We start from the raw sequence: 25797 nt of genomic DNA on the forward strand, positions 1-25797 counted from the left end.
TGCAGTGTGTGCAAACCTGGTCAAGAACTACAGGAAATGTCTGCTCTCTGTAATTACAAACAAAGGTTTCTGTACCAAATATTAGGTTCTGTTTTTCAGATGTATCAAATACTTATGTCATGCAATAAAATGCAAATTAATTACTTAAAAATTATACAATGTGATTTTCTGGATTTTTGTTTTACATTCCTTCTCTCACAGTTGAAGAGTACCTATGATAAAAATTACAGACCTCTACATGCTTTGTAAGTGGGAAAACCTGCAAAATCGGCAGTGTATCAAATACTTGTTCTCCCCACTGTGTGTGTATATATATATATATATATATATATATTACATATCTGCCATATACATGTTATACATAATATATGCATCTGTCCATACCTCCTCATTCAACAGTGTAAAGTGTTTAAATACTTTCAATGTATTCCACATATGTATATATTTCACATCCTCAAATCTTTATTGTTGTTATTGTAAATATTCTTCTCTCTTTTTGCACTATTTTATTTATCTTATTTGCACCATGTATGTGGAGTTGTTGGAGGAGCACGCGACATAAGATTTACATTGCCAACATATACGTTATATATGCTGTGCATATGACCAATAAAACCTTGAACCTTGAAAGGTTTAGATAATACTCATAGAAGCGCTAATAATGCTTTAAACAGCAAAATTAAATGAAAATGAAAGAAATTTCAGTGGGAAATAAATAACTTACAGTAGTCGGTGGCCCTCTTAAACAGCTGATTTCAGTGGTACATGTAACAGGCTTGGACAAACTAACAATGCCCCTTCCCCCCAAAAATGTAATTTGTCATGTTAATACTTTACAATTCTTAAAACCTCTATTCACTAAGTACAAGGGCAAAAAAATGTGTATGTTCTTAAAAGTAATATGAACAAAGGCCCGAGTGATATATGGATAAAAAACGTGGGCCGTTTGAATGATGAAATACTTAACCTAAATAAAATTAAACTAGAGAAAAAAAAAAGTGAAGTGATCTTTTTTTAAAAATAGAGACAGTGAGATCTTAACGTAACTGAGCCCGACAGTTTACTCTGGTTTTCTTTATATGTCATAAAGGGGCTCATACCATTAAGAGTAAGACTTTGCAGACTTGTGCATGCTGTTTTCAATAATATTTATACAGTAAAGAAAGCAAAGGCACATTTGTATTCATAGTTCTATTTATTAAGGTTATGTCTTGACAGTGTGTTTGTGGAGTAGAAAACAGATTTCACATTCAGGGCTTTGTGATGTGGGGTTGGTTTCAGAACTACAACAAAGGGACAGACCTACAATTCCAAAGCATGATCTATACGAGAAAGTATCACAATATCAGCATTGAAGAGGTCAAAAGACTGAAAAGTCGCCAACGTTTTTTTAAGCTATATTTACTTTTTACATTTTAGTTTGAAAAAGTTCTAAGGTATCTATCTACCAGTGAGATTTCTGACCCCCCCCCCACAGTGAGCAGTTTTAATGAAGCCTGTTTATACAGTCGTAAGATCTGTGGATCAGTCAGATGGGATTGGTCTAAAAGAGCTGTTTGCTTTCTTTTTTTCAAGGATTCTTTTCAAAATTGTATTCAAATAATACAAATACTTTAAGTGTATAAACCATGAGGGCAAAATTTGATTCTTTGACTGACCAAATACCTAAGCAGGTTCAGCGGAAGGAATGAAACCAATAGAATCCAAATTAAAGTTATTTGTATCTCTTTCAATAACAGTTGACACTTTGAAAATCAGTGCCTTAATATTAATATTTATTATATAATAAACCATTTCATTCGATGTTTCCTCCAATCTTTAAATGTATGGTGATCAATAAAAGTTGTTCATAATATAACATTAACATTATACCATTTGCCCTATTTTTTTCTGCAGCTATCTGACTGAGACTGCCTGAACAGTTGCTATTACAAAATGTAGTATGTCTGTTGTTCCTTTTAGAGACTGTTACATCACCAATCCTAACAAATTGCCAGAACATAGTCTGAAACATTGGGAGTGAAAGAGTGATTGCTGCAAACCATCCTTTTTATTCGACTGTAATTCAAATTAATCCACGCTTTTTACTGAGAACCAAAAGGCTTTCCCCTCTACAGGCTTCTTACGTGTGGTGGCACTTTGTATCATCACTCGGAGGAGAGAGGAATGATTTGACGGCTGACCCTGAAGGTTTAGATCCTTGGTGGAGGTGGTGACGAATAAGATGAGGAGATGTCTGCCGATATTTGATGAAGTCATTCCGTTGGAGGGGCCTCCGTAGGTTCCCGATTGACTGAATAAAGAAAAAAAGAAAGAGAAAATGTATGATTTAAATCTAAAGAGCACAACAATGTAATTGTTGATTCAAAAAGCGTAATCCAATCATTTGGATGTGATGGATTTGAAGGGAAGTTCTGGATTTTAGCCTTTTGGGGACCACTGACATGCACAAAAACCTATATTACTACAGGAAAAGGGAAAAAGAATCAAAAGGGCTCCTTTAAAAATGACAAGATTTGAAACATCATTTCCCTTTTTTAAATTGTTAATGCATACTTCTTGAAATTGACACCATCCTTACAAACAGAATACCTAAATAAAAAAAAACATCTTATATTTGGTAAATAACGTATTTACTAGAAGTTTTTGTTGGCAGTTGAGTTGAGAACATGAGTGAATATATATATAAGGGTAAAACGATGTATTTTATAAGCATCTCCCATTGTAATTTGTACTTTTTTGTAAAAAATAAATAATAAGTTAAAGCAAATTAAGTCTTATTACCTTCTTCTCGTGCCTTCATTCGCGCAACAAAGTTGTAGCTTTTGTTCCTACGATAGTTCTCATAAGGGTCGTCCAGTGACACCCCAACACCTTTATACTGGTCCCACTTATCCCTGATGTCTCCTCCTTTGATTGGATCCTGAATGCCCTGTTCTTTGGCCCCCAATCCACCTGAACCACTCCAGCCTGCAGCAGAACAAAAGGAGAAAAGATAGAGATCAGTAGAGAGTATGGGTTTTATTTCTCCCAAGCACCCTTAAACACTCTGTACATTTCAGGATAAAATGTATATACAAGCAGCTTTAATATTCTTGTTCATTAGGAGATAAAAGCAAGAGCATACCCATCTTCATCAGCAGCTGATGGCCCTTGTTCTCTTCCCCTAGTCTGCTGTCTGCAGACGGTTTGGAGGGAGCAGCCCCCAACACTGAGGTGGAGCTGTGAAGAGCAGGAGCGGAAGCCATCTTTAATGCAGTAAGAATAACCGGGGTCTTTTAAAAAATGATGTACTCAAAGAACAGGAAAGCGGACTTACGGAGGGGAAGAGCTCTGGGATTTGGGGCCACGACGTGTCTTGGAGGGTGAATGTGAACGGGACCTGGATCTGGAGCGAGAGCGACTACGGGATGATCTGGATCTACTCCTGGACCTGAAGAGAGGCAGGTAAAGGAACACCCATGAGAAAATTAGACAAAGACATTCAAACTGTATTTTCGACAAATGCTTAATTTACTTTCTAGCCAACAGGGAGAAACGGAAGTCCCTTCTCGTGTACACATATTGACACATCAACAAACAAATATCCGGGTGATAGGGATTGTTTACAGACCTGGATCGTGAGTAGGAGCGGGAGCGGCTGTGAGAGTGGGATCCAGACGAGCGGGACCGTGATCTGGACGACTTAGAGGAGCGAGAGCTGGAGCGTGATGAAGATCTGCCTCTGCTGTGGGACGGACTCCTGGAGTGGCTGTCTCCCTGACCACTGAGAAAAAGTGAGCCATAGAGGGTGGAGGGTTAAAATGTACATCATAAACACGTGGGCTAGGGGCGCCTCTTAATTCACCAACAGCGAGATGTTCCCCACCGGATATGGAAGCCCTCTGCAATCTTTAATTATCATAACGCCACAAAAATGTTGATACAAAATTGGGCTGGTAAGTGAAGTGTCCGGTAACATGTTGTACAAAAGTTCAATATTAGTGGTATTGGAGACTTAATCGCAATAAACCTATTTTTTGGACTTCCACATTCCAAAATCTCAAAAAATACCTAATTAGAATATTGAGTGTAGCTGCTGGAAAAGAAATGACTTAAATCTGATTTCTAATCAGTGGATGGTTGGTATGATATAATACAGTGGGGCAAAAAAGTATTTAGTCAGCCACCAATTGTGCAAGTTCTCCCATTTAAAAAGACGAGAGAGGCCTGTAATTTTTATCATAGGTATACTTCAACTATGAGAGACAGAATGAGAAAAAAAATCCAGGAAATCACATTGTAGGATTTTTAATGAATTAATTGGTAAATTCCTCGGTAAAATAAGTATTTGTTCACCTACAACAAGCAAGATTTCTGGCTCTCACAGACCTGTAACTTCTTCTTTAAGAGGCTCCTCTGTCCTCCACTCGTTACCTGTATTAATGGCACCTTTTTGAACTCGTTATCAGTATAAAAGACACCTGTCCACAACCTCAAACAGTCACACTCCAAACTCCACTATGGCCAAGACCAAAGAGCTGTCAAAGGAGACCAGAGACTAAATGGAAGACCTGCACCAGGCTGGGAAAACTGAATCTGCAATAGGTAAGCAGCTTGGTGTGAAGAAATCAACTGTGGGAGCAATTATTAGAAAATGGAAGACATACAAGACCACTGCTAATCTCCCTCGATCTGGGGCTCCACACAAGATCTCACCCCGTGGGGTCAAAATGATCACAAGAACGGTGAGCAAAAATCCCAGAACCACACGGGGGGACCTAGTGAATGACCTGCAGAGAGCTGGGACCCCCTGCTTAAGCCAGTACATGTCCAGGTCCCGTCTGAAGTTTGCTAGAGGGCATTTGGATGATCCAGAAGAGGATTGGGAGAATGTCATATGGTCAGATGAAACCAAAATAGAACTTTTTGGTAAAAACTCAACTCGTCGTGTTTGGAGGAGAAAGAATGCAGAGTTGCATCCAAAGAACACCATACCTACTGTGAAGCATGGGGGTGGACACATCATGCTTTGGGGCTGTTTTTCTGCAAAGGGACCAGGACGACTGATCCGTGTAAAGGAAAGAATGAATGGGGCCATGTATCGTGAGATTTTGAGTGAAAACCTCCTTCCATCAGCAAGGGCACTGAAGATGAAGCGTGGCTGGGTCTTTCAGCATGACAATGATCCCAAACACACCGCCAGGGCAACGAAGGAGTGGCTCCGTAAGAAGCATTTCAAGGTCCTGGAGTGGCCTAGCCAGTCTCCAGATCTCAACCCCATAGAAAATCTTTGGAGGGAGTTGAAAGTCTGTGTTGCCCAACGACAGCCCCAAAACATCACTGCTTTAGAGGAGATCTGCATGGAGGAATGGGCCAAAATACCAGCAACAGTGTGTGGAAACCTTGTGAAGACTTACAGAAAACGTTTGACCGCTGTCATTGCCAACAAAGGGTATATAACAAAGTATTGAGATGAACTTTTGTTATTGACCAAATACTTATTTTCCACAATCATTTGAAATAAATTCATTAAAAATCCTACAATGTGATTTCCTGGATTTATTTGTTCTCATTCTGTCTCTACGCCAATATACACTTTTTGTGTCTTTGTCAACCACAAAGCCAGAGATTTCAGATGAAGAGGAACTCACCTGTTCCGTTTCTCATGTCCCTTTTTCCTCCTGGCTCTCATCTTGGCCCTGAAGAACTCGTACAAGCCGTTCTGCTCCCAGCCTTCACTGTAGGACCAAGAAACAGCCATTTTGACCTTTGAACTACAGCGGTTCCTCTCAGAAGCTAGCAGTGAAACTAATTTGAGGATTTTAGGGTGATCCATACCTAGCAAACTAATACATTGTTCATGTGAAAATCATATTTTTTGTATCCTTAAATATAAATGCAGAACTGAAAAAAGCCTTTATCTGAGAGGGGATAATTGATAACAACATCATTTGTTAAACGAGATATGTCACACAAAAAAAACACCACTGACCACCACTGGTTAAAAATGTAAAGGACAAATGTTGCTTGTGGTAGAATATATCAGCTGAAAATGTGTGTTTTTTTTTAACTCAGAAATGTCAATAGTGTATTGGAATGTGTTTAATTCAATACATGTCCCCTAGGGCGAGGGGATAATGTTTTAACATTCAGTCAAATAAATACCTATGCATCCAGAGTGAAACGACCAAATGACAGAAAAGTGCTTGCATCGGTTCTTCATCCTAACAGCCACTCAAAGGGACGGACCATTTGGTACATGACGAGGTTTGGCTAAAATCTGAGTTGGTTGAGGTGTGTTTGTACCTGTTCCTAGGCCGATCATGGGATGGAGGGCTGTAGAAAGCTTCCACAGCAGCCAGCAGGCGATCGCTAGGTGGCATGGGAGGGGGCAGCCGGATGTCTTTAGGATCCAAAGGTTTGTAATCACTGTCCTCAAGCTGATCAAAAGACATTACAAAAGAAATGCAAGTGATTGGCCTTTAACCATTATTGATTTTCATGTCTGTCTCCCGAGGACTTCTTCAGTCTCCTGTGGCAGTATTCAATCACACAGCTTTCTTCTAGCACCAACAACACTAACTTGATGTCATGCTCTTGTCGTTAAATGAGAATCAGATGGCTTACTTTGACCAGAGGAGCCATGAGACCAGCAGGCAGGTCGAAGTAGGGGACGTTAGGCACCAGACTGGGGTCGTCCTGCACTGGATGCTGTCGATGACGTACGTGTGGGGAATGGCCGTTGAAGCCGTGTGGTGGCGGGCCAAAATCCGGGTGCTGGCTTCCACCCCAGGGAGGATGTTCGGGCCCCATACCTGGAGGAGGGATCCTTTGATTTGGATGGTGGTGGGGAGGAGGACCTGGCATCTCTGCAACAGGGAAAAGTAAATTAACACAATTGAAGGTTGGAATGTCCCAATACCAAACATCAAATAACTTTAGGTATTTAAGTTTCCTGAAAAAAACCACATTGTACAAAACAACATTTGAACACAACATGATAGCAGTTTAATTAACCGTTGTCCAATACTCACTTAAAAAGCATGAATGCATCATAATTCAACTCAACCAGAGCTTCCATTGTTAGCATTTGCTTTTGACTTCAGGACTGTGCAGCCCAGCAGATGCTAATAGCTAATGCTAACCGGCTCTTTTCCTCTCCTGCAGATATTAAGGCTGATTGTGATGTTGCTGATTCAAAAACAGATCATTTTCCAGACGCATTTGAAGCAGAGTACTGTAATGATACTTTCTGTGTGTTAATTTATGCTCATGCACCCCTTACATATCACTCCAATCTTCCACAAGCAGCTAGCCTGAGAGTTGTGAGAACTTAAAATAGCTTTTTGTTTACGTTCAATATGAGCTTTCTTTTAAGAGGCCCTCCCATTTGACATTTCTGCCCTCCCCCCCAAAAACCGTTGTGATTTGTGATTAGCCCACATTTAGACCAATCACTATTCAGAAAAAAAATTACCTCCCACTACTACGTCCCGCCTATTCTGGAGTTGCACCCTTACTTTTAAAAATGAAACGAATGCACATCAGGAATTGGCTTAAAACTACTAGAAGGACTAAGGATTTATTAACGACGACAAATCATGATGAAAGGACTTCAGCCGATGGTGCTGCTGGCGATCCTGCACCTGCCGTAGCAGTAGCTAGCCTTAACGCTGCTAGCTTGTACCCGATCATCTCAGCTCATTCCGAGGCTGAGTTAGCGTGCCCAATCGTTGACCCATCAAGGCGGCCACCTCCGATGACCAGCTCCTTGGCGTTGCCGCACCCTGTACGACACCCGCCAGAATCCTCCTCCTCCTCCGTTATTATTTGGCCAGCAACCGCTCAAAGACCAGATGATCTCGGGATTAATAAACCCAACCAGGTGAAACTGGATCATTTTCCAGGGAGATTCTTTTCAGGAATGAAGCGCACTATTGCCACTGCATGGTACAACAACAGACCACGGCTTGAATATTCTGTAAAAGCAGACGCAGCCTTTTGTTTCCCCTGCAGAACATTTTAAGCCAATACTTCATCGGATGCGCCATTTACTGCCAAAGGGTTTTGCGACTAGAAGCACGCATTACAGAATGATAAAGGACTGCTAAGACATGCCGCATCAAAATAACTAAATAAATTTCCTGTGAAAGTTTGTGGAAAGAGACAGATGCGCGAGGAAACAAGTAAGGAAATAAGAACCTTTGTGCCAAGTGTACGACAAGTGTACGACGGGGCCTCCCTGATGTCGGGAAAACATGGTGGAGTACAGAAAGTCCTTCAGGATAAATTGGAGAGGGAAATCCAATACGTACACTGCTTCAATCATCAGCTGAACAGCTCATCACAGACTTGTTTTAATGTGTGTAACCTCTAGTACAAATTCATCAGAAAACCCACAGTCGCGGCTCATTATCAAGGGGAAACACTAAAACGTCTGCTTGACCAATGCTGGACCGGTCATTTGGCTACTGTGCAAGTGATAAATAAATCACATTTCCCAGCTGTTGACAGAAGTTCAACGTGCACGCTCGTTCCAGCAGATCTGAGAGTGGAAGCTGTGGGACTGCTCAGTGCCATCTCAGAGCCTAACTTCAGATTTATTGCACTCCTGATGAACAAGATGTTGATGCTTCTTGAACCACCCAATAGAATGCTTCAATCGAAAGACATGGATCTCCTGACAGCTGTCCAACTGGTGAACTCAGCCACACAGTGTGTTACGGGCCTGCGCACCGAAACCGAATTTGGTGCGCTATGGGATCAGTGTGGAGCAGAGGACACAAATAACCCTCCCCAAAGTAAGACGAGACGCACAACAGAAAACAAAATGCTACAAGATTACGTTTTAGAGCAAACTACGGGAGCACGGATTGACCAGGACGACACAATAACAGAAAATCTGAGACTGTTTTACAGATGCATTGATGCAGTGCGTGGAGAGATGGCACGATGCTTTGGAGAGCGCAACAGCACACTCATGGAATCACTGGCATCACTTGATCCTGAGAGTGATTTCTTTTTGAACACAGACAAAGTCTTTCCCCTGTTGGAATTGACCAGCACTAAGCTTGTAGAAGCCGAGTGTGTTGTGGCCAGACAGTTTCTCCGCACACAAATGGAAGGCTCTACGTCCCCAGATGATGGAAAATGGACTTGTCACCTTCCACAAGACGCTAGAAGCCATGCCAAGTGTCATAGGGGCATTTAGGTCTGCCTTAACTTTCGGGGCCTCCACTGCTACCTGTGAGAACTCGTTTTCAGCCCTAAAAAACATTTTCAGTGATCACAGACGGAACATGCTGCACCAGCGGAAAGCTCACTTTACTCAACTGGGTTTTGAAAAGGACTTGACCAGGAAATGCAGGGATGAGTGGAAGGATACTTTGCTGAGGTGATTCCATTCTTCAGGCAAACGGCGTCTCCAGCTTTATCAGCAAGCAGTAAGTAGAACATGTGCATGCCATTATACACTGCCCGGCCAAAAAAAAGGTCACACTAATTTTTGTTGGACCCTTTAGTTTTGATTACAGCACACATTCACTGTGGCATCGTTTCCACGAGCTTCTGCAAAGTCATAACATTTATTTCTGTCCAGAGTTGCATTATTTTTTTTGATCTTGTATTGATGACGGGAGATTCGGACCACTGCGCAAAATCTTCTCCAGCATATCCCAAAGATTGTCAATCGGGTTCAGGTCTGGACTCTGTGGGGGCCAATCCATGTGTGAAAATGATGTCTCATGCTCCCTGAACCACTCTTTCACAATTTGAGCCCGATGGATCCTGGCATTGTCGTCTTGAAACATGCCCGTGCCATCAGGGAAGAAAAAATGCATTGATGGAATAACCTGGTCCTTCAGTATATTCAGGTCAGCTGAACTCATTCTTTGGGCACATAACGTTGCTGAACCTAGACCAGACCAACTGCAGCAACCCCAGATCATAGCACTGCCCCCACAGGCTTGTGACCTTTTTTTTGGCCGGGCAGTGTATATCGGTGCTTACTGCGTATTACACACCACATTACAAACTGCATAATGTGGCGTTCTCTGTATACTTACATAAATATATTTGCTGCTGTGGTCAGCGGTTGCCCAAGTTTAAGGCCCAAGCTAAGCTGTTGCTGTCATGTTTTTATTGCGGATTTGTGCCTTGCTCATGAGTGCTGTGTTACCAGTGTGTTTGTGCTGCCATTGCAAAAATGGTTTCTACGTTGCCTTTTATTTGTGTGTATTTGCGATACGTGTGCGTCTTTACGCAATGCTGTTGACCATGCGGTGTTATGTTATCTATATTGTTCCCCACGGCACATTAAGGTTTTGTGTGCCCTCCCATGAAAATCACATGCCCTCTCTGTAGATTTGTTCTGACGCCGGGCCTGAATGTAATCCACCCCAGCGTTAGGTGAAATTCACGATCAATACGATGTGCCTTATAACTCACCTCCGGGGAATTCTCCCTGAGCGTAGTCAAAGCGGTGGGGGGTGTATGGCGGCCTGTCATAGTGGTGTCTGGGAGGAAAGTCTTCCTGCATGAAGCGCGGTGGAAACCGTCCGAAATTGTGCGGAGGTGGGGGCTGGTTGAAAGGAGGTGGTTGCTGGTGCGGAGGGAAGGGCCCTCTGAAATGGGGAGGTCGCTGTAAAAAGGTGATACAATCATTAATCAGCAACAAACCCCATATATTTGAGGCAAATGAAAGCAGGTCAAATAAATAAATGCAAAGCCAATGATCATCACCACAGACCTGCATGCGTGGAGGAAATGGGGGCTCCCTTTGGCCCCATGGAGGCTGGTCAGGCTGGTTCCCCCATGGTGGCTGCTGGTCATATGAGTTCCAAGAAGGAGGGCCTTGGTCAGACCCACCTGGACCAGTCCAGGGGCCTCCTTCTCTGGGAGGACCTCCACTCCAGTTTCCTTGGTCCCTCTGCTCGTTCCACATCCCCTCATGGCTGTTCCAGGGAGGGCAGGGAGGGGGAGGCTGGTTTGGGTCGAAAGGAGGCTGGTGAAGCAGAGAAGAGTCAGAAAGAGTACTGCCTTATATCACACAGCTGCAGTAAAGGGTCTAGCCCCGGGACTAGCACAGCACACACTCATGTCTCTGAACTCATGAACTTCTCAATTTTTAAACTTTTTTACCCCTATAATCGGCAAATGCAATACACGTGTTTACCGGTTGGTTTGGGTTCCAGGGGCCCATGTGTTGGGGATCAAACCACCCAGCCTTGTTAGAGGGGATATCTGAGGATCCACCTGGGTTGCTGGGGTCCTGTGGCCTGGATGGAGCACCGTCAAAGTCCCCTTGTGGAGGACCCGAGATGGGCGGCTTCACTTCGCCTTCACAAAACAGACACAGCGACACATTACAGCACAAGCACACATGCAACGGAGCATAACTGTATACAGCAAAACTTTCTTATAATCTCCCATTCTTATGGGAGCGAATTCTGGTTATTCTACATACAGCTCCAAAAAGAATTAAGAGACCACTGCAGCATTATCAGTTTCTCTTCTTTTACTATATAAAGGTTTGTGTTTGAGTTAAAACATTTAAAAAAAAAATTGTATTCTATAAACTACTGACAACATTTCTCTGTGTTGGAATTCAACAGACACTGGGATGGCTGCCATACCTGTAGAGATAAAGATTTAAGAGTGGTGTGTTGATTTTTTCCAGAGCTGTGTGTAAACAATCAGTCTCCTGTCATGTATCATTGTCTGTCTTCTCACCAGCTTTTGTGGTCAAAGGCAGGGTCTTTTCAGGCTCAGCAGGGGTTCCTAGCTGTGCTACAGACGAAGGCTGTGGCTGCTGGTGCTGCTGCTTTAGGCTGGTAACAAACTCTTCATGTTGGGCCTTTAAAGCCTGGATCTGCTGTTGGAAGGCCAGCTGGATCGGCTGCACCACTGCAGCATACTCTGTGATCAGGGACGCCTGAGAGAGAGGGCAAGGGATTGAGATTAACCACTATTACAAGTGTATTATTCAATAAAAACACACTAGTGTTTCGATTAAAAAGATGACCGAAAATGGTGAGGAAAAAACGGTGGTTGTTCAGACAAAATAATGTCCTTAAATGTCTTGTTTTTTCCACAACTCTAAAATACTAAAATGTCAATAAAACCATTAAAAAAATCCTATTTCAAATGCTGACTGAAAATATATTCTTTTTTTACTTTAACATATTATTTGATGATGAAAATATTTGGCACTTACTTAAAAAGATTGACAACTTATCATGAATTGTAATCTAAAGCTAAATCTCCAGGTGCAAAACAACCGAAACAAGACCAAAAAATATCGATGAGCCTGAGGATGATACAACTTTAACAGAGTTTCTCTTTGCACTACTACATAGAGTAGAGCCTTAAATCGTATTCCACTCACTTGGTACTGTCCGAGGCCCAGTGCTGGATTCTGGAGCTGCTGAATGGTCTCCTCGTTAAAGTAGCCGTTCTTCTCCCACAGCTGCAACAACTTGAATGAAGCAGAATGGGAATGATAAGGGGGGAAGAAAGTTTAGACTTAAGGTTAATAATATCTACCCAACAGGTGAATAATAGCATTACAGGCAGGAAGTGCTGTGGAGAAACCTCTGAAGTTGGGCCGGATGTCTTTGAAATCTTCACAACACTAACACTTATCTAGCTTCTTCTTATAAACATTTCTTCTCAGTTGTTACGCCTTCTTAAGCGTAGGACGGTCTCAGGTACCAGGCAGCAGGAGGCCCTCCTTCTTGACCTTGACTTTCTCTATCACGTAGACACCGTTATTTCTTCCGCCATCCTCAGTTCCCCTACTCATCATACTTTGTTTGACATTTCGGCCTAGATCATCTTTTTTTAATGGTGCCTCGATCATGCGTATCCTTAGCTGCTAACTCGATTTCTCCTAATCTCTTTTTTTCTTAGTTTTTCACCATTATTTCTCAGTTTCTGTCGTTGGACAAATCTTCAGTGTTAAAAGTACATGCAAAAACATACTATCAGTGTGGACATTCTTTCAGTTAGATGTATTATTAACAGGTTAGGGTTGTTATATAACATGTCCCATACACAAAAACATCCCACATTAGCAAACACTGTTAAATTGTTTGCTGGATTATTGTAACTCCATTTCCACATGTCTCAGCAAGTCATCTCTGAACTGTCTAAAATGGTCAAGAATGCTGCTGCAAGGCTGTTAACCAGGTCCAGCAGGATGACTCACATGATAGCAATTTAGGATCATTACTCCCCTTCCGTTTCAGAATTCATTTTAAGGTTCTTGTTATTACCTTTAGAGCCCTGCATAGAAAAGCACCAGAATAAATAAGTGACTTTCTCCATCCCTACATCGCCAGTAGGTCCCTTAGGTCTTCTGATGAGGGATTATTGGCTGTCCCACAGCCTCGTTTAAAAACTAAAAGGTGACCGTGCCTTTCAAGTAAGGGCTCCAACTCTATGGAACTCTCTCCCTGTAGACATTTGGTCTGCAGTCTCTGTAGAAGCTTTAAATAAACAACTGAAGACCCATCTTTATACATTGGCCTTTGTGTCTCCTTGAGATGTGTGTGATGTGTTATGTACTTATGTTAACCTTAAACTCTGGCACATCTTTTTATTGTATTCATGTTTCTGTGGTCTTATTTTTTGTGAAGCTGTGAAGCACTTTGTGAATTTTATTTCTGTGAAAGGAGCTATACTGAATAAATATATTATTTTTATAATTAGCTATTTACATATTAAGAGTTGGACTGCAGACTTATTTGCATTTGGTTGATATTTTACTGAGACTGTAATGACATAATGGTATTTATTAAACCATATACCACTAGAACATTGATTAACAAAAGCAAGCCCCACATTTGAACTGCCTTGAACTAAAAGCTGGCCAGACTATTATTGATCCAATTCCATTTTATCTAAGTATTGTTTTCAGATTCAGTGTTCCATAACTGTACAGCCAAGAATGAAAAACTCCTGCAATCTGTGAAGGTTTGTGATTGTTAAAAATGGACACAAAGCTGATCTTTACCCTGGTGATCTTCTGCTGCTTGTCTTCCTCTACAGCCAGAAAGCTGGTGCAGTAGATGGGAACCACGACTTTCTGCAGTGCTGCCAACAAGTCCTTCTGCTGCTTCCGCTGGCTGTGAGAATACGTTTAAAATGTTACAGATAAAATGAAGCTGCTCAACAATTATCTCTCATCAAATCTGTCACTTTGAACCCTCTTATTACAATATTTGATACAAAATTGTATTATTATTTTCACTTTTGTTCAATGCGGTTTCATTATACAGTCTATACTTTTAATAAAAACATTTCATTTAAATTCAAAATGTAATTCCTCAGCAATGGTTGCTTTTACTCAAAATGAATGCTTGTTCAATATGTTTGTGAAATGGTATTATACACATAAATGAATACGTAGGTGCTCTTTCACTTTCAACATGGTAAGAGATCATGTTAAGGCTTATTGAAGCTATACAACACTCCCTAAGTGTAGGAGTAAAGTGAGACATGTGTTAATTCATGTATTTGGGTTTGTGTACCAGTGATGGAGAACATCATTGGTTAAATAGATGAGGTGTAGGCAGAGCTCAAAATGCGCTCCGTCAGCAGTGATGCGGTTGCGGAGATGTGATGTCATCAGTTCACAGTGCTGTGGAGTCTTGGCGTTGTTGAACATCCAGTTCTTACCACCCTGAGAGGAAGGACACATGTAAATCCATTTTAAAATTCAATTAGGAATTTATGAACATAATTATATCTAAATCTCTACTTGAAAGGCTTACAGAGATGGCGTCTTTGGTGCAGGTGTCTATGATGGGCTGCAGCAGGTTGTCAAACTCTGTGATGTCCAACTGGGTTTCAAGCAGCAGTTTCTGGGTCTGCTGCTCCATAGCCAGAGCAATGGCTGCAGTCACTTGTTCCTACATTTAGAAGACATTAAAAAAACGCTGTTTACCATTTTCCCTTTTCTGTTCTCATTAAGTGTAACAGGAGCTTAACAGGAGATAAAGTGCAAGTTCTTGTCAGGGAAGACCAGTGGTCGAAGTACTTTTACTTAAGTACTGTGGTTAAATACATACTTCAGGTACTTTGCTTGAGTTTTTCAATTTCATGCTACTTTATATTTCTTTTTATACTGTTATTACTACTACAATTTGGAGGTACATATTTTACTTTTTACCTGACAATTTTTATAAGATGAGTTGGTATATAATTTGCAGGTTCATATTACGAAGAAAAAATTGTCAGGTTCATATTTAGCTGGCCTGCTCTGTTGTGATTTGTCAACCTCATAGTGATGTCCCACCCATTAGCCTATAACGTACAATGTGTTGAAGCGCTAGCTAATAGAAGAGCGAGTGATAAACAGTGATGTCATTATGTTGCTGAACTAAACAAGGAGTCCAGTGGAAAGGTTTCAGGCATGGGGGGATTGTGAGGGACCCTCCCTCAGACTATTTACATGCACAAAAACTTATATAAACACACAAAAGGAAAGGCAAAACCCTGAAAGCTCAAAAGGGTCCCTTAAAGATGATGGACACAGTAATGGATGACTAATTATAATCCTGTCATATAATATGTATATTACAAAAAAAAGTATTACTGGAACATTTGTTGTTTTTAGCTTTGGTCATTTGAGTATATCGATGCTAAAACTTTTGGAATTTTACTTAACTTTTTTTTTTGTATATCTACACTGCAGTACTATAACTCATACTTAAGTAAAATAGCTGAATACTTCCACCACTAGAGACATTTAGTACAGGAATTACACTGAAAAATGTAACCAAAATAACTCACATTTGTCTTGCCACTGTCATACTGCTTATTTGGCTTGTTATCTATCAATGACTTTCTTGCTGTTACCTGTCTGAGTGTGTGCATATGCTGCTCCTGCTGCTGCAGATTCCATTGGCTCTGTTGGATCAGCTCCTCCATTGAAGGCGCAGCAGGTGGGGGAATTGGAAGAGGGGCAATCATCGCCATTGGAGGAGGAAGGATATCAACCATGTCTTTGGCCCCCTGGTACATATCTAAAATAATAAAAGAAAACAGAGAATATGAAAATTCGAAGTCTGGGAGTTGGTAATGATTTGATTTTTGGGCTGAGGCTGGAATGTTTGCTGCTGAAGTGATGCAGGTGCCATACAGAGAAAGAGTACAAAAAAACATACACACAAAAGGCAAACAATGCGTGGCTTGTTGACAGAAAAGTATTTAAAACGAAGAAACCAAATGCTGAAAGGAAACATGTTAGCACCTTGTGTATACAGAGTATAGTTAGAACCTCCACAAATTATTACAAAACTGATTCGCCAAGGGTTGTAAACATAACAGAAATATTGGATAACTGTACACATTTCTGCTTGTCTTATCATACCAGTCAGCTTCAAAATGAAGGATGAAGCACATTTTGATGAGCACCATCAATAAAAAACATCTGACATATCTTCAGTCAAACTTTAAAACAAACAGCACAAACTCAAAAAGGGAAAAAACAAATCAACAACACAAATGAAACTGAAAACAAACGAAAAAAGCTTTCAAGCATCAACATGATCATCCAGCAGAAATGTGAAAAATAAAAATGTCACTTTCCGAATAGAACTCTGAATTTGTCTGGCACATCTGGTTCCAAATAAATACCTTCAGATTTATATTCCTCCCCATCGTGGGTAGAGGGATCTAAGTGGAGAAAGCAAACTTTAATGCATTTCAGAGGTATTACATTACTGTCAGAAAAACTCCATGCAACCCTGCACAACACTGTGCTTTAATAATTCCAGGGATTTTATCAGCTGTACATCCTTAAAAGAAACTGTAATTAGATGAGGTAAGACTATGAGTAAATACAATACACTACAGTTAAACCACTTTACTGTTTTTACATCTGTTTCTTTCTTTCAGTTCCTAGTTGTGAATTACAACATCATGCGCAGTAGTTCACGCTCTAATTAAGTGCTTCCTTTTATTTTCCTTTCTTACTTTCTCATCTTTTGGGAAAAAATGTATCTAACCTTAGTAATTATTCATTTGCGTCTATGTAAATGTCCCTGCTCAGGGACAAAGAAAAGATTTCTGACTTTGATCAAGGGAGCATTTTCCATTCCCTTGGGAGTACTGTTGTGTGTTTCGAAGAATATGTAGGACAAGAACTGTTCTTTTTCCTTTCACCGCAGCTCAAAATGTAAAGCAGGCAAAATAAGATGAGGCTGGTCCCAAGTTGAATCAAGATCAGCTGCGGGTGGTGGAGATGGTTTGGTAAACTATATCACAATGTTTTTAAAGGGGCCCTATTCTGCTCATTTCCAGGTTTCATAATTAGATAGTGTGTCTTTACTGTGACATGTTTACATGCTTTTATGTTCAAAATTACTGCCTGTCCTGCAGCACCTCTTTTCACCCTCTGTCTGAAACCAGAGCCCAGTCTGCTCTGCTCTGATTGATTAGCTGGCAAGCTCTGTTGTGATTGGCAACCACTAAGAGATGTCCAGCCCCTTAGCCTATCATGTTGTGTGTTAGAGTGCTAGCCAATAGAAGTGTGAGTGCTACATATTGATGTCATTGTGTTAAGGAAATAAGCAAAGGAGTCCAATGGAGGCAGCCGGGGGGAGGGGACTTTGGGATTTTAGTCTTTACAGACCATTTACATGCGCCAAAACCTATATAACAGACTACAGGAAAGGGAAAACCTCAAAATAGGGCCTCTTTAAAAACCGGTGGTTATTGTAAAATACAAAACGAACCACAACAAACATTCTTCTTTCACAAACTCAGTCAAAAGTCTGTACAGCTGTTATTCGTGAATTAGTGAAACAGTCATAGCTTAAAGTTCTATTTCACACAGGCTCCGCCCTCTACTGGACTCTATGGGGACTACCCTTCACTAATGACACGCGAGTGTTCACACAATAAATTTACGTCAACGTAGTCCGCCAATCAGGACGAACCTACCTGAATGCACGCATAGACCTCACAGTATATAAGGCAGCTACACCTCTGTCTGTCATCCTTTTCTCTTCAGCGAGCGGCGAGACAACACCTGATTAAAAAAAAATAGATCATATGAAAGAAGTCTTGCCTCGAAAGAGCAAATGCCGAGATTAGATTCTGCTGCCCTTCTTGCCCTGGGCGAATGGCGGGTGCTGATGCCCACCAGCTCTGCTTGAGTGCCTGGCAGCACATCTACTCCCACAGGCAGCGGGGTGGGTGGAGAATAGGAAAGCTCTGCCCCCACTGCCGCGTAACAGGGAGACACGGGAATATTTCGACAAAATATTCCGGTTGGTAGCATAGCTAGCCGCGGCTGCCAACAACACCGGTGTGCGGAGCGTTTCGCTGATTACCCCTCAGCAAGATGCCCCCACCTCACCGGGGCAAAGTGATTGTTTGGACCGCAGAAACGGCCAAATGAATAACTCAATCCACGATGTGGCCGAAACTGCTGGCTGTGTGATGTCCCTGACCACAGTGGAATCAGGAGGCAGCAGTTGGGCGCGTTCACGTGGGGGTATTAACCGCAGAGAGTGCCCTCAAACTACTGTGCGTGTTGCGGAACACTTATAACATGCGTGTTGCTGTCAGAAAACACGCCCCAGCTGGTATAGTGGCTTCGATTGACGCATCTTGCCGTCAAGGTGGACACAGCGTTAATACGGGGCGTGCGCCCCTGCGAGAGCTGGGCGCGGTGCGTTCAAGGAGCTCCGCGGAGGCTCGGCCCTTTCCATGTCGGTCCCCCATGGGCCAATCTTCCTTTTTTGGATGATTTGGCAGGGGAGAGGACCAACCGAGAGTACTACAGCTTCTTAGCTGCTGCTCCACAACTGCTTTCCCGTCCCCGAACACAGTGTTGTGGGGAATGGGGGCTCAGCTGTGTACTGACTGTTATCTCGGGAGGCCCCCCTCGCAGTGGAGGGCAACTTAAGATACTAGGAGTCCCCAAAGCATCTGCAAAGGGGGACTCCACAGGGGCGGGTGACCTCCTACGTCATGGTTTTCACAGCTGCGTCCGTGACAGGATGAGGGGGGGACCTGCCTAGCGAGAGCTCTAGGTGGTGCCTTGCCTCGGACAGAGACCCACCACACCAACCTTATTGAGCTAAAGGCAGTAGTCCTACAGCACTGCAAACCCTTAATACAGGGAAAACATGTGCTGGTGAGGAGCGACACCCGCACCACAGTGGTCTACATCAACAGTCACACTCCGCCGCCTTGTTGAGCACGGTGGAGTACCTCTGGTTGTGGGCCTCTCAGAGAATGTGTTATCTCTGGAGGCCCTCCACATTCCGGGACTGGAGAACGGGGGGCCGCCCTAATGTGAAGAGACGGGCCCCTGCCAGACGAATGTGCTTCCCCCGGATGTGGTGAGACAGATCCGGGCCCAGTTCGGAAAAGTGGAGGTGGACCTTTTCGCTAGGGCTGAACGATTAATTGCATTTGCGATAATATCGCGATATGACCAAACAAGATTTTCCAACCGCAAAGGCTGCGATTTGACTGGTCACGTGATCTGGTCACGTGACTTGCGAGCGAGCCGAGCGGAGCCGAGCGAAGCCGAGCAGGCAGGGAAAGAAGTCAACGCTGTGCTTGAACCTGTTGCACAATGGCCTCAGGCTCATCAGAAGAGTGCACGGCTGGAAGTTTGGTACCAAAGAGGGGCGGCACGTCAGTTGTGTGGAATTATTTTGGCTTTAAAAAGGAAGATGCTGCGCAACATCAGGTATTGTGCAGAACGTGCCTCGCTACTGTTGCTACCTCACGAGGTTCACGATTGTAATCACGATTGATTTATTGCTTGTGTTTGTTGAAAAATACATGAGAAGAGGACCTTGAAAAAATAATCGTACAGTGGGGCAAAAAAGTATTTAGTCAGCCACCAATTGTGCAAGTTCTCCCATTTAAAAAGATGAGAGAGGCCTGTCATTTTTATCATAGGTACACTTCAACTATGAGAGACAGAATGGGGGAAACAATCCAGAAAATCACATTGTAGGATTTTTAATGAATTAATTGGTAAATTCCTCAGTAAAATAAGTATTTGGTCACCTACAAACAAGCAAGATTTCTGGCTCTCACAGACCTGTAACTTCTTCTTTAAGAGGCTCCTCTGTCCTCCACTCGTTACCTGTATTAATGGCACCTTTTTGAACTCGTTATCAGTATAAAAGACACCTGTCCACAACCTCAAACAGTCATACTCCAAACTCCACTATGGCCAAGACCAAAGAGCTGTCAAAGGAGACCAGAGACAACATTGTAGACCTGCACCAGGCTGGGAAAACTGAATCTGCAATAGGTAAGCAGCTTAGTGTGAAGAAATCAACTGTGGGAGCAATTATTAGAAAATGGAAGACATACAAGATCACTGCTAATCTCCCTCGATCTGGGGCTCCACGCAAGATCTCACCCCGTGGGGTCAAAATCAACGGTGAGCAAAAATCCCAGAACCACACGGGGGGACCTAGTGAATGACCTGCAGAGAGCTGGGACCAAAGTAACAGAGGCTACCATCAGTAACACACTATGCCGCCAGGGACTTAAATCCTGCAGTTCCAGACGTGTCCCCCTGCTTAAGCCAGTACATGTCCAGGCCCGTCTGAAGTTTGCTAGAGGGCATTTGGATGATCCAGAAGAGGATTGGGAGAATGTCATATGGTCAGATGAAACCAAAATAGAACCTTTTGGTAAAAACTCAACTCGTCGTGTTTGGAGGAGTAAGAATGCAGAGTTGCATCCAAAGAACACCATACCTACTGTGAAGCATGGGGGTGGACACATCATGCTTTGGGGCTGTTTTTCTGCAAAGGGACCAGGACGACTGATCCGTGTAAAGGAAAGAATGAATGGGGCCATGTATCGTGAGATTTTGAGTGAAAACCTCCTTCCATCAGCAAGGGCACTGAAGATGAAGCGTGGCTGGGTCTTTCAGCATGACAATGATCCCAAACACACCGCCAGGGCAACGAAGGAGTGGCTTCGCAAGAAGCATTTCAAGGTCCTGGAGTGGCCTAGCCAGTCTCCAGATCTCAACCCCATAGAAAATCTTCGGAGGGAGTTGAAAGTCTGTGTTGCCCAGCGACAGCCCCAAAACATCACTGCTTTAGAGGAGATCTGCATGGAGGAATGGGCCAAAATACCAGCAACAGTGTGTGGAAACCTTGTGAAGACTTACAGAAAACGTTTGACCTCTGTCATTGTCAACAAAGGGTATATAACAAAGTATTGAGATGAACTTTTGTTAGTGACCAAATACTTATTTTCCACAATAATTTGAAATAAATTCTTTAAAAATCAGACAATGTGACTTTCTGGATTTTTTTTTCTCATTCTGTCTCTCATAGTTGAGGTATACCTATGATAAAAATTACAGGCCTCTCTCATCTTTTTAAATGGGAGAACTTGCACAATTGGTGGCTGACTAAATACTTTTTTGCCCCACTGTATATTAAATCGCAATTGCAATATTGAGGAAAAAAATCGCAATTTCATTATTTTCCAAAATCGTTCAGCCCTACTTTTCGCCAACCAGCCCAAACACCCAGCTGCCCCCTATGGTTTTCCCTGGCTCTGCAGGACAATCCACCCTTGGGGTGGATGCGGTTGCACGTGAGCCATGGCCAAGGAAGCGGCTCTACTCCCTTCCACCGCTGCGTCTCATCCCCCCCACTCTTGGAGAGGGTAAGATGAGAACAGCTGTCAGTCGGTCTGGTAGCACCAGAACACTGCTCAGCACAGTGGTACGCCGAAATGACACAAGTAATGGTGGTTCAGTTCTGGGGAGCGCGGTCGCAAGAAGCAGGGGCATTAGGGCTATATAGCCTCTGTCCTGTACATTGGGCTCTATTCTATCCTATTTACAGCTACTGGTGGACAGGGGGCTTGCTCATGCCACAGTTAAGGTGTATGCAACAGCTATCTCGTCCTGCCATGAGGGATTTGGCGACAGACCAGTCTTTAGCTAACCGCTTATGAAGCATTTTTTGCAGGGGGTCAGGAGACAATGCCCGGTGGTGCATGTCTCCACCCTGCAATGGGAACTGCCATTGGTGCTCGAGGCTTTAAACCTGCACGTGGGGTGGCTGTATCTCTTGGACATGTCTGGCTCCTTTTCATCCACTGTGCTTGCGGGGGCGACACAGGACTGGTGAAAAGGGGGAGGAGTGTGGGTCAGTAAGCCGTATCTAACCCCCTTTGTTTCCCTTTGGGACCATGGAAAGGTGGTGTGCAATGTGTTTTATCACTTGCTCCAACACCTGCAGGGGTGAGCTAGGGGCTTATCCAGGCCAATTAGGCTGTACCCAGACAGGTAAGCTACGACCCGACTCCTCAACGGTCACAACCGGAGAGTAAGAAGTAGGGTGTGGTGGCTGTCAACCAAAGGCCAATCAGGAGCAGTGTGGTGGGTCGATGTTATGAGGCGACAGGGCGTGCATCGGGGCTCCACCCACTGTACCCATAGAGTCCAGTAGAGGGCTCCGCCTGTGCTTATAGAAGAAAAGACAGACAGCGGTGGAGCTGCCTTATATACTGTGAGGCCTACGGTGCATTCGGGTAGGTTCGTCCTGATTGGCCGACTACGTTGATATAAATTCAGTGTGTGAACGCTCGCATGTCATTACTGAAGGGTAGTACCCATAGAGTCCAGTAGAGCCCAGTAGAGCACTCCGTCTGTGCTTATAGAACTAGGGATACAATACGTAACTTTCATTTCTAGCAGCAAAGTCTTCCAACCGTTGCTGGATACAATGATTCTTTGATGAAGTATTTTCATCAAATATATATATTTTTTTTTTTGCAGTGGTCCAGGCGGAACATGGCAAAAAAGAAAAATCTATAGAATAAATGGCATAGAAAAACAAATGCATTTTGCTGAGCAACCCTGTGTTTGCAGAATTATAATACATTTTCCTTGATCCCTTAAATTTGAACCATTACAAGTTGCATTTCAATTTGATTCCATTCATCCTTTACATAAAGTAAAAGTGCACAGTTTGGAACTACTTTACGATTTTGAACACTAAATTAACTACACATTCTAACCACATACAGACAGATACGCAAATTCTGGTGACACTGTGGACTTTTCCTTTAACTACATACGCTGCTGTTGCTCCATTGCAAGCTTGCACTTGTAGTAGCTGAAGTAGTCTCCCCCAAAGAGGAAGGAGAACTTGGGGTTGTCCTTCTGTTTCTCCATTGTCATCTTCTCGAACTCTGGCCCATTACGAGCGACAAACTGGGCTAGCTTGTCTATTACATTCTTCAGTTCTTGATCTGAAACAGAGAAAAAAGAAAAGAAGGAGAGTCAGAGCTGGGGCAGTTGGTGAAATCTCTTTAAATGCTAAGCAACAAACAGTGAAAAAACAGGAAGAAATGATCTTAACTTGTTCTTTACTTCACTTATAGAATATTAATCCAGACTGCACGTGCCCTGTCCTCATTATATTACTGTTATGAAACAAGACTTTCTACAAGATCGTTATCCAGGAATCATTGCACGAAAACAATTATGTTTTACAGTTACCCATTTTAAAAGGTATTTAATTTATTATTCTTCTGCAATGACAAAAAGCAACATCTATATACTTAGTTATAAGTGGACGCTTTTTGAGATGCATGTTCATTTTATTGAATAGCAAGGCAATGTGTCACTTAAAGGCAGCAATATATACGTATTATGTTTGGTTAAGTAAACACGTGGCAATTTGGGAAAATGCATGCAGCAGAGAAATAGTTTTCATCCAGATTGTATAATCAATCTTTAATAATAGTACAGTTTGTAACAAAAGTGTTAAGTGTAAATGAGCGATCTTTTTAATAATAGTTTACTCGATATTAAGCTTTCAGACATCTCAAGAGGCACAAACCAGTACTTATTCTCACACACATTCTCCTGCTAAAGACACGTATATTACAATGTGTTAGACTCACTTAGCTGCTGAGGGTGCTAGATGCTAAATGCAGCTAATGTGTTGTGTTTTATAGCAATGGCGTAGCATGGATGCTAGCTAGCGTTCATACATAGCATCTTTACGTTTCTGCTCACCTTCGGGGGAATTGGGGATATCCATGTTTGACATCACTTACAGCGAACCTGCTGAAGCTTAACAGATAGTCCAAAACAGTCTACTTGTTTAATTTTTCTCTAAAATCGACAAAAAAGACAGGCATTGCTCATGTATCGTAAACCGGAAGTAGTACTACACCAAAACAGTGCCACGAAACATAACCGTCTGGTTTGCATACAGCGCCCTACCCGGATTAGTGGAGGAAGATAGAAGAACACCTTTTCAAAAATCCTCAAATGTAACAGCGCTCATGAATAGTGGTAGAAGGAGTCCTCAAATATGTTACCTAAGTAAAAGTAGCATCTAACTTAAGCAGTACTAAAGTATCAGCATCACAATATACTAAAAGTAAAACAAACAAATGTACAAGTATGGGTAATTGTGGCATAGTACATAGGGACTTGGCCTGGGAACTGGAAGGGTGTCCCTGAGCAGGGCACCGTTTCCTACACTGCTCCCCGGGAGCCGTGCATGTGGCAGCCCACTGCTCCTAACACTAGGATGGGTCAAATGTAAAATTTCCCCTCTGTGGGACGATTAAGGATTCCTTGTTCTACTTCTTATACGTAATGGCCCATTTCAGAATCATATAAATGTGTTTTTATCAAAGCTATTTAAGGTGAAGTTAATTTAACAACTTGATTCTCATGCTGGATATAATAACCTAAATATATATATACAAGGGCGTCAGCAGTTTTTTGAATATGGGGGGGACACATTTTTGCGGGGGGTCTGTGGGTCCTCCCCCATAAAATTTTGAAAGAAGTAGATTCAATTTCCCGCATTCTGGTGCATTTTACATTCAAAATGATCTCCCTCTTTCATTGTTTTTCCTTGGAGCCGACATGGTCTGCAATTACTGACTACTATTATGTTTTGGTGTAATACACAGAGGACTGACACTGACAACTTTTTTGGCACTTTATTTTCTTTTAATGAGCGCAAAATATGAGGATTTAAAAAATCTAAGAGTGAATTAGAAAAGAATGAGGTAAATTGGAGGTAACATATAGCCCTATTTTAATGTCATGCAACAAAAAATCTCTTGAAAAAAAAGTTATGAGGAAACATAAAATGCGTACTTAGTCTACTCAGAGCCTATTACAATCAAACTTAACCCTCTTCAGTGCCCTGCAGAACATAAAACTATAACTCAATACAACCTTACAACCTGTTAAAGACTTGCTTTTACTATCTCCATCCTTTCCCCAAAATTGTTGATTTCCCTTTTTTTTGTCCTTTCATTAAATGTTCTATATCTTCTCCTATAATCATATTTCTCCCCTAATATCTGTATCATGCCTACAGCAGGATTTTTACAGTAAGAACAAAAGTAAGAGATCATACAAAGGCTCCAAAAGTGTGACCTCTTTTGTCATTTGCAGACACAAATGACTGGCAAATCTCCCCTAAGTCAAGTTTGTCAAGATGCTCCTGGTGGATGTGGCAAACAGTCACATTGTTCAAGCGCTTTTGAGACATTGAAGAGCGCAGCCACGTCTTGAGCCTTCTCAAGGCACTAAAACTTCTCTCAGCTTCTGCTGAGGAGCATGGCACAACAAGAAGAAGCCTGACCACCACTTCTACTTGAGTGAACAAACCTCGAACCTCTGGCAGCATAGCTCTCAGGGTATCCAACACTTCACTGACCGTGCTGCAGGGATACTGAAGTTTGAACATTGCCAGCTGTACCTCCAAAGAATGCTGGTCTAGTTCTGGGTAAGAACTGACCACATCCACATCCTCCACCTTT

The 25797-nt window shown here is 42.4% G+C and overlaps 1 protein-coding gene across 3 annotated transcripts; it reads right to left on the reverse strand.

Annotated features, from left to right (window-relative positions):
- Positions 1-1176: 1176 nt before the first annotated feature.
- cherp (calcium homeostasis endoplasmic reticulum protein) lies at positions 1177-24200 on the reverse strand. Of its 3 annotated transcripts, none has more exons than XM_063892085.1 (20): positions 24023-24200; positions 23077-23250; positions 16624-16662; positions 15844-16010; positions 14757-14894; positions 14514-14665; positions 13997-14108; positions 12368-12457; positions 11713-11914; positions 11156-11319; positions 10730-10984; positions 10429-10621; positions 6610-6851; positions 6289-6422; positions 5634-5720; positions 3614-3766; positions 3320-3433; positions 3128-3222; positions 2785-2970; positions 1177-2293 (listed from the first exon to the last, which is right to left on the reverse strand). In XM_063892085.1, exons 1-20 carry the CDS (start codon positions 24054-24056, stop codon positions 2256-2258), a joined length of 2769 nt encoding a protein of 922 aa, XP_063748155.1. In that variant the 5' UTR covers positions 24057-24200; the 3' UTR covers positions 1177-2255. The 3 variants fall into 3 exon arrangements, with proteins under 3 accessions (XP_063748155.1, XP_063748154.1, XP_063748156.1); XM_063892084.1 differs by having other exon boundaries at positions 16576-16662; XM_063892086.1 differs by lacking the exon at positions 16624-16662.
- Positions 24201-25797: the final 1597 nt, after the last annotated feature.

This window comes from Eleginops maclovinus, chromosome 9, assembly GCF_036324505.1.
Source record: "Eleginops maclovinus isolate JMC-PN-2008 ecotype Puerto Natales chromosome 9, JC_Emac_rtc_rv5, whole genome shotgun sequence".
NCBI classification, from domain to species: Eukaryota; Metazoa; Chordata; class Actinopteri; order Perciformes; family Eleginopidae; genus Eleginops; species Eleginops maclovinus.

What these genes read in the sequence shown, in the direction of transcription:
- cherp (XM_063892084.1), bottom strand. Translation starts at nt 24,056, where the DNA reads ATGTCAAACATGGATATCCCCAATTCCCCCGAAG. An exon ending in TCATGGCTCCTCTGGTCAAA is followed by an intron (nt 6,423 to 6,609) that starts GTAAGCCATCTG and finishes TCTTTTGATCAG; the next exon opens with CTTGAGGACAGTGATTACAA. An exon ending in AATGAAGGCACGAGAAGAAG is followed by an intron (nt 2,294 to 2,784) that starts GTAATAAGACTT and finishes TTCTTTATTCAG; the next exon opens with TCAATCGGGAACCTACGGAG.